Source organism: Brassica napus, chromosome C3 (genome assembly GCF_020379485.1).
Source record: "Brassica napus cultivar Da-Ae chromosome C3, Da-Ae, whole genome shotgun sequence".
Taxonomy (NCBI): domain Eukaryota; kingdom Viridiplantae; phylum Streptophyta; class Magnoliopsida; order Brassicales; family Brassicaceae; genus Brassica; species Brassica napus.
The window spans coordinates 32,925,125-32,936,794 of record NC_063446.1 but is presented as its reverse complement, the minus strand read 5'-3'; the positions used below and the strand labels follow the sequence as shown (position 1 = coordinate 32,936,794).

The following is an 11,670-nucleotide window of genomic DNA, read 5'->3' as shown; positions in this document are numbered from 1 at the left end:
CGGCATCACAAGCAGAGGCGACAAAGCACCAAATGGATGAGCCTTTGAACAAAACAAACATGGAAGCATACATAATCTTGGGCACACTACTCCCTGCAACAGAACCACTCAAACCGAATGGAACATATGGGAGGCAATCATACTTCACAAAGGATAAACAATCCAGAAACACTGAAAAGATAGAAACAACAAGTGTTTCCTTAAGAATCTGCCACAAGCGATGAGGAAGCAACTTCAAACTATCATTTAGTGGAGTGAAACCAGAAACTAGACTGCATACTGCAGAGAATCGCACAGAGGCGAGCGCGCCGTAACAAGGCACGAGAGAACACTCAAAGGACATCATCGAAGCAAGCAAGATAGAGACAGAAAGTTTCAAATCTATAACCTGCAGAGATGTATCCAGTAGAAGGATTAATGGTTCCAGTGATGGCGGTGAACGAGATCCGGTGGTGGGAGACATGGTGAAAATGAAAGAAGGGTGAGCTTCAGGATAAGAGGTGATGGAGACAGATCTGCCTACTGCAGTAAGGGGTCGTATGAACACGACAATAAGATTCACCAGACCAAAATCTTTTAGAAGAAAAGTCTTTTTGAAGATCTTGCTGCTCAAATCTATCTCTCTAAAAGTTTGAATTTTTAAATCTAGATCTGAAATGGTGAAAGTGAGGACAGGGAAGCAAACAGAAGTGGAAGAGATTGTAAATGCTGAAGTTAGGTCTGGTGGGTCTGGGTCTGGCGGTTCCGGTGAGGAAACGCCGGTGACGGCTGCGGTCATCAGAGAACAACGAAGGTAAGCTGTTCTATAACCGTTGGTTGCTTTCTCTCACATGTTTTGCTTCCGTATATAATGAGAATCTTAAAAAGCTTATGGTGTTTGTGTTACAGTTTAAAACTTAATTTGGTCTGTTCTGAACACTTTTTTGTATCTCTGATTTTCTTTCTCTGGTCCTTAATTAGCGGTTTAGTTGGCTGACTGTTTCATGTTTTTAGTGTGCAAGTTAGCACTTTGAGATATCTAAAAGAAGCAGTCTCAGAATAAGACTCTCATCGTTAAGCTTTTAAAGATGTTTTGAGTTTTGTTCTTTGTTTAATATATGTGAGTTGTTATCCGGAAACTGATTAGCACTTTGAGATATTTAAAAGAAGCAGTCTCAGAATAAGACTCTCATCGTTAAGCTTTTAAAGATGTTTTGAGTTTTGTTCTTTGTTTAATATATGTGAGTTGTTATCCGGAAACTGATTAGCACTTTGAGATATTTAAAAGAAGCAGTCTCAGCATAAGACTCTCATCGTTAAGCTTTTAAAGATGTTTTGAGTTTTGTTCTTTGTTTAATATATGCGAGTTGTTATCCGTAAACTGATCAATTTTGAAACACAGTATGCTATAGGAGCTTTGGATAGTCCACCAGGACCACCATCGAAGATTTACGGGGCGAAAGCTACGTTCAACGTCTGGCGTCCCAAAGTTGAACAGGCTACCGAGTTCAGCTTGGCTCAGATATGGATCATTTCCGGTTCCTATGACAACAATACGCTCAACTCAATCGAGGCAGGCTGGCAGGTATCAAAAACTTTCCTACTTAATTCGTAACTAATTTGTGTAGTTTACAATTTTATATATAGCAAAATGACCAAGTGTATATTTTTGATTATTTTTAAGGTTTATCCCTACATATATAAGGACTCCCAGCCCAGACTGTTCTTATTTTGGACGGTACGTTTGTCAATTCAATTTATTTTTATTTAATTAGGTTGTTCGAGTATCTAATTGAGTTCGTGTTGGTAGTTTGAAAAAAAATCGGTTTAGATGTCTAATACATATAATTTTCATAATCGGATTTGGTTTGGATCAGTATTCAGTATACTTTGGTTTTTGTTATTTTAGGTATAACGAAGAACCAAATTATGTAATGAGCTTTTAAAAAGCTAGGTTGACAATATAAACGAAAAATATAGCTCAGAATCAATATCCAAAGTATCTGAAATGGTAACATTATAGAAAGAAAACATTATCAAAGACGCATAGATTCTGAGGAATATACGTGTTTGGAGTTAATATAAATAATTTGATTAAAATCCATCTTGAATAGACGTTATTGCGATGACATGTAATCCTTGTTCTTATATTCATATAATTTGTCGAGTAACATTCAAGCCTAGTTACTCTCACTCTATGGAGTAATTTATGGAAGCGCTTGTAGCAGTTGTCAGCTCTTGTTTTGTTTAGTTGCCATTCAAGTTTATCAAATATTTTTTGTCCGACATGGGTGTCTCTCCTGCTTAACATTATTATTCTGTATAGATAGATAGCATTGTCAAACTGACCTTTGGCTGCTCTACGGAGACGTGTTATGCCTATGTGTTTCTATGAAAATACTCTTAGAATTTTTCGGATGTAATGAGAAGTTGTCGCTAGCAAGATATCTGTGTCATAAATCGTTGTACATGTGCAAGATGGACTGTGAGTGGGTGTAGGTTAATTGTTCTTGTAGACTATCGGCTATGGCATTTGCTAGAACGGTGCTTAATTTCATGAGGCTATTGACACTGGTTTTAGAAAGAAAGCACAACCCGTGCAATGATGATTACATGAATTTTATTGGGGATGTGTTCCAGCGTTGAGAGGAAGTGTCGTTTGTTTATATATGGGTTTCCAGATGCTAGGACATGTCATGATCTAGAGAGTAACTGTGATTTATTGTAAAGATTTCTTTCATACTGCATTAAGGATGTGAAATTGATTTGTAGGTTTAAACTGCAATTGATGGCTTACATTTTGACTACGTGATAATGAATTTCTTCCATAATGTCTAAACTCTGATTATGTGGATTTTTGTTTTTGTTTTCAGACGGATGCTTATACGTCGACGATGTGTTATAATCTGCGCTGTCCGGGTTTCGTACAAACAAGCCGGACCGTTCTTATTGAAGGCGCTATCTCACCGGCATCGACAATAGGAGGCCTTCAAACCGAACTCACCATACAAGTGTGGAAGGTAATTAGTCTATTAACTGCTGTTCTGTTTTGTTAAATAAGTATTTTCTGATACACAAATAACTGTTTGAAACAGGATCCAGCGCGGGGACCATGGTGGCTGGGAGTTGGTTTCAGCAATGGGACCAAGCTCTCGGCGATCAGATATTGGCCGGTCGAGATCTTCAGCCGTCTCACTGATCACGCAGAGAACGTTCAGTGGGGGGGAGAGATCGTCGACATCAGGGCATCGGGGCGACATACGACTACTGAGATGGGTTCTGGTTACCGTCCCGGCAGCGATAGAGCCGCGTACGTGAGGGATCTACAGGTTGCGCTCAGCCCAGGGGAGTTCGTTCCTGTTTCCCGGCTGATAGTAGGAGCTACCAACTACAGCGTGGAGAAATACAGCAACAGCAGCTTCTCGTACGGGGGACCTCATGGCACAGCCGTTCATCTGAGGTTTGACTTGGTTACTCTTTGTTTATGTTTTGTATTTTTGTTGCTTGTTTAGAGCATGATTATTGGGAAGTTCTTAGGGTGAGGTTCTTAGCGGAATATCTTTAATAATCATGCTCTTAGTGTTATTTGTGTGTGTGTTTTTATGTTGTGTAACTCGAGGGTCAAACTAGTCTGTCCTGTAGTTCACGTTGTTTCAATATGTACTGACTTGAACAAAATCGTTTGATTTTCTCATTCCTTGGACAGTTTCACTTATGAAACAGTATCTGCATAAATGGAATAAATAGCATTGATCCAAAATGATAAACATGATACATTTTTAGATTGAACTTGGTCACTCATTGGTCAATTCGCTGCCAACTTCACTTGAGTACTCTTATGATAAGAATTTGCAATTTTATTGAACAACCAAATAGAAGTACACAGAGCTCAAGCGTATGATCTTGAAAGCTCCCAAAACTCTTGGTCTCGACAACCTGAGAACGAGCGCAATTCCTGATGCAACAACGGCATGAGAAACTACAACTGATCTCGGATCCTTTTATATAGCCAAGGTCCGTTGACAAACTGACTCTATTAACTAATCAAAGCTACACATCAGCACTTGTTTATACCAGCTCTATGCTTCCTTTGTTTCCTATCCATTGCATATCACCTTACCAATGACTGCATCAAAATCTTCTGTGACCAAAGCCATTCCTTCTAGGAACAGTTTACACGGCTTGCTGATAGCTTCACAACACTGATATAAAGGTTAACTCTTTTGATCACACTTAAGTTTCCTTGCAAAACTGTTTTAGCATACATGACTTACATTAACGTCAATTGCCAGGAAAAGTACATCTTGAATGGCTAGACAGACCTATGGCATCATCGTATCACTTTTAGAAGATATGGTTCTGGAAATCAGGGAGCCCTTCACTTTTCCTCATTGTTACTGTTTTTTGGAACATATATACTCAAAGTTAGTTGATGGTGAATATGATGGAAGAGCAGCCAAACAATGGATAGAAACAACGGGACAAGGCATCCACATACAATCAATACTGGCTATGATTTTCCAATTGAATATGATCGCTTAGTACATTCTTCAAGTAGAGTGTTAAATGTCAATAGAGAAGATGATCATTCTCTAACCTTTAGAACCGAGGGCACGAGAATTAACTGACCTTCTGATAGATTTGTATATGAACATATCCTCTTGAATACTCAAACCACCCATCTGCTGCCAATGGCGCAGAGATGAGTTCGTAAATATACTGGCAGCTCCAATAAACTACACAGTTAATGATGAGTTTCCTTGGTTGAAACCAAATTGCTGAAAACACATTCAAATTCTTATATTCCACTTGTGATTGTGAACCAACAAAAAAAAAACTGAGTCATCTTCCAGATACAGTAGAATGAAATTGGATTGAAGTAGATTTCTCAGTAACCATGGAAGAGGAACAGGTGAAAATTGAATGCGACAAAGTGGGAGGAGGGTTAAAGTCACTCACGTTAATGGAAACTTTAATTACCGGATTTACAGTCGGAGTAACTTTTGGTACTGCGTGACGGCGGTGATGAGGTGAGTTGGAGGAAGCCAATGACTGCAGCCCAACTATTAAACCTGGATGTGAAATAGTAATTGGCCATGGAAAAACAAAAGTCCAACTATTAAACCTGGAGCAAACTCGGGGGAAAATGAACTTTTAATTCCCAAACTATTTGTAATAGGCAATTTAAATACTCAAGTTTCACTTGCTCTATTTTATTCCTCAATCTAATGTTGAGTAAGCAAATTAAAGATCAAAAAAATCAGACGTGAAGTTATTAACGTTCCGTTAGTTTTTATCTCAAAAGTCAGTTTTTAAAAATCTTTTGTGTTGTTAAATAAAAAACGTCAGACACGCTGGCCACGGAAGCTCTCCTGCATCCTGAGAAGTTTCATGTGTTTCAAACTCTTATTAGCGGGATATCTCGGATGCTGCCTGCACTCTTCCCATGGAGCTTAGAACATACGTCTGAATCTCGTAATCTGGTGGCAGCAGAGATAGCTGAGAGTGTAACTAGGGATTGTAGATTCCAATCTTATGTTGCTAGAAGTGGTCTTCATTGGTTACCATCTTTTATTTTGCAGGAAACAGGAGGAGCATGATGCGTCTTGGCTGGGATATGATACCACTATCGGTTTGAAGGCTTCGAACCTATGTCCGTCTCCATTTTACCTCGGCTCCTTTGGTATCCACTGATATTGTGCTGATTTATTTAGTTCTGCTGCATTTTTGAGTTTTATTTTTTTGAACTGAAAGTGTTCCTCCTCTATTTTGAGGACACTCTGTACTCGTTGGTAGTTCCCCTACCTCTATCTTATTAATCTCAGAGATATATAAAAAAAATTAGAGCAGTTTAGAGTTTATAAAAAGAAGTTACTTGTCATAAGATCCTACATGACCAAAGGTCGGAATCCTTACATAACCGAAAGAAAAATGATAACCGTTATCCAAAATTCATACAGAGCTGAGAGATATTGTTACTTAAGATCACAAGTGCACGTAATTAGGTAGATAACCCGAAACGCCCTTGTGATGCTTGGTGTGATGCTTCTTGCGATGCTCCTTGTAATGATTAAGAAGGAGGAACTTGTGATGAGCCTTGAAATGTTCTTTCTCCACAGTTTGAAGACTCTCCCTAGAGACAATAAGCACCAAAATTAAGATAATAAGACAATGTCAGACTCAAGAAGTGAGTAAGCCATTTCAAACATGTTCTTTACATGGACGACCTCTAGGACATTTTGGTGGAGGAGCTGCGGTTGGATTGGGACACCTAGTCTTGTTATGGCCTTCTTTTCTACAGTTTGAGAAAGTTCCTACACGACCATGGCAAGTAAGCTTGTGTGGATTAGATGTAGACTCATGGGGACCTTTATTCCCAGCATAATTATTTGGTCTTCCACGATTGAATCGTGAAGGAGGTGGCAGAATTGGGGCTCGGCCTAACCGTGGCCACATTTTCATCCCTTGAACCGGCTTCATATCATGTGCATATAGCTGTCGCCATTTTGAGGTCAAGTAGAAATCAGACACATAATCATTAAGATCTAACCTTGTTGTTGTAATGACACACATAGCATGCATACAAGGCAGACCATTCAATTGCCAGTAGCCACAACCACATGTTTTTTCAATCATGTTAACGGTGTATGCATCATCGTGATACTCTATCTCATGAATCTGTCCAGTGGTCATATACCTAATGCAGTCCCGAGCTTTCTGCCTATTAAGCTCAATCTCCTTATCTGCTCTTGGAGTGAATCTTTTATTCCACCGATTGGTCAAAATAGTTCTCTTTGCATTCCTCACCATGGTCTTTCTCCTCACCTCTGTCAGCATATCAAGAAGAGGTTTCCTCCTAGACTCTCTAACACTTCTATTAAACGACTCAGACAAGTTGTTTAGGTTGTCATTGCAGTAAGATCCAATCTTGAAGAATGCACGAGACCATGTTGCCGGTCCAGTACACTGTAAAGATTCATAAGCCCCTTCATTGTACTTCTTAAGCGCCTCTAAGTTGGCCATAAACGCTGCTGGTGTGTAGCTTCTTGCTATTTTCCAAAATAGACGTTCAAGAACAATGTCTTTGTTTGTCTTCTTTCAATTCTCTAGAATGTGTCTAGCACACATTCTGTGTTCGGCTTTAGGAAGCTCTTCATGAACAGCATGCAGTATACCCTGTGCAAATGAACATTGAGCTTAAGTACAAAGCAAGAAAAAAGTATAAACGAACAAATGAAGCCTAAACATATACCCTGTGCTTGTCTGAGATTATTGTAACTGCCTCCCCATCTTCAAGTCCTAAATCATTTTTCAGTAGTTGCACAAACCATAGCCAATTAGGATTATCCTCAACTTCAACGACAGCCCAAGCTATTGGGAAAATTCGATTATCCCCGTCCCTACCGACAGCAGCTAGCATTTGACCTTTTATATCCCATTTCATAAAAGCAGCATCCAGTCCTATAATGGGTCTGCATGACTCCTTCCAAGATGATTTCAAGGCTTCAAAACACATATACAACCTGTAAAATCTTTGTTTGCTTCTAGGAACTGGTCCTGGAATTGTCTCAACCTCCATTGTTGATCCAACATTCGATGAAAGTACCTTCCTGATAATCCCAAAGTCTAGCAAAATGGGCTTCATGACCAGCTTTTCTTCTGGCGCAAGTGTTGCTTTCGCTCTTCTGCATTGTTCCAAGGTCACAATCATGTTATACTCTCTTTTTATCTCTTCAACCATCACATGTGACCTAATTTTTGGATTAATTCGAAGTACTTATAGAACTTTATGTCGTATTGCGTCTTCAACGAGTACTTGAGAACATCATACTTGAATTCTTCAGCGTTATTAAACGTCTTTCCTAAAGCTAAATTTTCATCATCTCCATAGTTGAATTGCCTTCCTTCTTCTTCTACTTCATGACGGTCATCATCTGATAATGGATCCGGTATGTGATCGTCGTTCCAGATATCATCGCCACTATCTTCATTACCCTCGTAGTTTTCATTTCCATCTTCACAGCCAGCTTCTCTAAAATGATCGTCTTCACGAATTGGTACATCGAGAAGCTCATTATCATTTGACTGCAGCACCGGTTCAGACTCCTTATATCCAGCCATATCTTCAACAATAACCTCACAATCATCTGCCTCAACAGATGAATTCTCACCCGAGTCCATAGCTTCTTGTTCATTACGATGTACCACTGTTTCTTCTTCATCCTCATGTCTCACTGTTTCTTCATCAAATCAAGAACCTTCTTCATCTCGTGTCCTAATAAGAAGTCATCATGCGACAGAATCAATTACAAGAATCAATAATAAGAATTATTAACATGAAAAGAACTGATTTTACCTTTTTTCTTAGTGGTTATTGAAACTTCAGGAACTTTAAAACCTTCGTGAACTGTGGGAGGAAAAGAAACATCTGGAACTTCAAAAACTATGGGATTTGATGAACCCCTTTGGATTTGAAGCTTATTTCGTGCTCTTCCTCGTCTTCCGGTGAACGTCTTCACCATCACGCACGCTGGAAATCTCTCTGCACTCGATCTAGGGTTTCAGTTTGGGGATTTCTTTGTTTTCAAGGAAAATCACAAACGCTGTTTCATATAATATTAACGGGTTATGACGTCTGACTTTTTTGATACTTAATTTAAAGTCATCATTAAATTGGGGAATACAAACGTGCAACTAAAACTTCTGTATTTAAATTGCCTATTACAAATAGTCTGGGAATTAAAAACCCTTTTTCCCGCAAACTTGGGGGATATATATGCAAGGTTTTTTAAAAAGCTACCGTGTGGTATTCTTCTGTTAATGTTGTGATGATGATCTATGATCTTTTTAATTTTATGCATTTTATTTTAAATATAAAAAAAGAAATTAAAACAGTTATTTAAAATAATTAAACTTTTTGAATATTTAAAATTCATACAGATATTTAATTTACAGAATTTATAGATCATTATTGAAAAGTATTTTTCTTACTTTTTTTTGAACAAACATTCATTAATATTTAATAGGATACTAGAAAACAGGTCTCAAACAGAGTTACGAAGTTTCATCAAAGTTACCTTAGCCAAAGCATGATTTCTTCAGCATTGAGTTGAAAAATATTTTTCTTACTATGTATAAATACTCTGATTGTTATTTTTTAGAAGCAAAATAAATCATAGATAAGCAGTTATTTATCGTAAAAACCATCCGTCTTTTTGTGTTACCCATTATATTACCTGTATCGAGAAATTAAATTCTGCTTTTTTTTTTTTTTGATTTGGTTTGGAAGAGAGGTTTTTTTTATTTAACACTAGGGTCTGTCCGCGCTACGCACGGAATGTGATGTATTGGTTTTTGAAGATATAAAACTTTTGTAAACATTTTTGTATGCTCATTTGATTGGCAGTGTGATACAATCGATTAGTCTTGTCTGCACCAGCCTATTGCGTTATTCGTACATTTGCACTTCAATACTTTTTAGAATATTTATTTGGACAACTAATTTGGTTTTGAAACATTAAATATAGCAATCAATCCATATATTAATTTCCGTGAAAATTTGTGGCAAATATTTTCGATGCAGCGCAAAATGCAAGGAACATTGATGTGTATTGATATCTTGCAATTTTCCATTATCTTATCCATTCATCCATGTGCATTTTGATCATATAGACTAGGATTTAGCCATGTTTAGGTTACATTTTGCATACGTGAGTCTCTATCAGGTGTTGGAGTGCCACATGGAGTTCTTGGGGCTATTTGGATGCATTTGGAGCTCAAAGGAGGTGAAATATGTGATCATTGGACGAGCAGAGCAGGGGAGCGAGGTTCCGCAGCGACGTCATGAGGTCGCTCCAAAGCACCTCTCAGAGCGACCTAGCTGGAGAGACCCCGTGAAGTCGCTCGCCATATTCACCCAGTGAAGCGACTTGCCCAGAGCGACGCGCCGAGGTCGCTCGCATCTCACACCCCTCTCGGAGCGACCTTCCAAAGAGACACCCCGAGGTCGCTCGCTTCTCTATGGCGAGACGACACGAAGCGAAGCCCGGAGCGACCTCTCGGAGCGACATGCCGAGGTCGCTCCGCGTCTGTTGTTGGGTCGATTTTCTATTTTACTTAAGGGCCTTTTGGTCATTTCATTATGCACGTTTTTATTTTCTAAACCTATGTTTTAAACATCTTTGGTAGCCACAAGACAGATTATCTTTGGATCTATTAAGAAATACACAAAAACTCTCTTGAGAAGTTCATCTCTTGGACTTTGATTGTTATGTTCTTGTGTTATTGTTGATTTCTTATCTATTTCTCTACATGATTATTCTGAAATCCAATATGGGTTTAAGAGGAATCATGGAGATTAGTGAGTAATCACCTTTTTGAATTCATGGGTTAGGGAGATCAAGGGTGATTAGGTTAGTTCTAGGATGTTTTAGTGTAGATCATTCTTGTTTCTTGCTAGTAGAGTATTGATAATGCATCTTCTGAGTTGGCCACTCAAAAGTTGATCAATAGACATTTCCCACCCAAAAGGTGTTTGATGAAATGCCTGAGACAACTCTCCTAAGCTTTTAGTATACTTTGCCAAAGACATTTGTTGTTAAAGATGCTAAGATAGCTAATAGACTTGTTAGTAATGATTGTTTTCATATTATTCAACCAAAGACATTTGATGTTTGAGATATGTTAGCAAATGAGCATTCATCTAGACATATAGCTTGCTTAGAATTGTGTCTAGGCTTAAGGTTGATAGTCTGATTGATCATTTGCCATCCTTAGTTCGATACTTGATCACCCAATTTCTAATCCCTATGCCCATGAGTTCTTTTTTCCCTTAGTCAAGAAAGTATCATTCTGTTATTGCTTTCTAGTTTTAGCCATAGCTTAAAACCCATCTAAATCATTGGTTGCACTTAGATTAAGTGAGTACTTGCATTCTCAGTGCTTTGATATCCCTCAGAACTAGTTCGACAATCTTTTATACTACAACATTTGTCTTAGGAGCCTTGAAAACTCCTAACATCAAATTGGCGCCGTTGCCAAATTCTGAGTAGATTTGAACATTGAGATTTAGTCACTTACTTGAGACTAAGTCATTTTTATTTTCTTTTGCTTCTGATTCTTCTTCTTCACCTACCTTTAACTTTCAGGTGTATGAACTTGAGGAGCAGGGATCCAACAAACCTAGTTCCAATAGTAGCAGACATCAGAGCTTTAGAGAGGGAGTGTGTTCGAGCTAGAAGAGAAGAAGAACAACAAGCCCACTTGCAGCGATTGGATATTGATATGGCAGATCCACCGCAAGGGGCAGAACACCAACCACAGGCAGCTCGACCCATTGGTACTTATGACCGCCCCAACATTCATGGTCACAGACTGGGAATCCGAGCACCAGCTGTAGCAGCCAACAACTTCGAGATCAAATCAGGACTCCTCAACGTGATTGAGAACAACAAGTATCATGGCTTGGTTCTAGAGGACCCATTTGATCACTTGGACAGGTTTGACAGCTATTGCGGGTTGTCAAAAACCAATGGTGTGTCCGAAGATGCTTTAAAGCTCAAGCTATTCCCTTTCTCTTTGGGGGATAAGGCACGTCAGTGGGAGAAGTCTCTACCCAGCGATTCTATCACCACTTGGGATGACTGCAAGAGAGCATTCTTGGAGAAATTCTTCTCATCCTCAAGAACTGCT

General features: G+C 38.8%; 1 protein-coding gene across 1 annotated transcript; it reads left to right on the top strand.

Annotated features, from left to right (window-relative positions):
* The first annotated feature begins 1,163 nt into the window (after positions 1-1,163).
* LOC106384251 lies at positions 1,164-3,692 on the top strand. Its single transcript, XM_048751696.1, has 2 exons — positions 1,164-2,999; positions 3,075-3,692. Exons 1-2 carry the CDS (start codon positions 2,874-2,876, stop codon positions 3,489-3,491), a joined length of 543 nt encoding a protein of 180 aa, XP_048607653.1. The 5' UTR covers positions 1,164-2,873; the 3' UTR covers positions 3,492-3,692.
* The last annotated feature ends 7,978 nt before the right edge of the window (positions 3,693-11,670 follow it).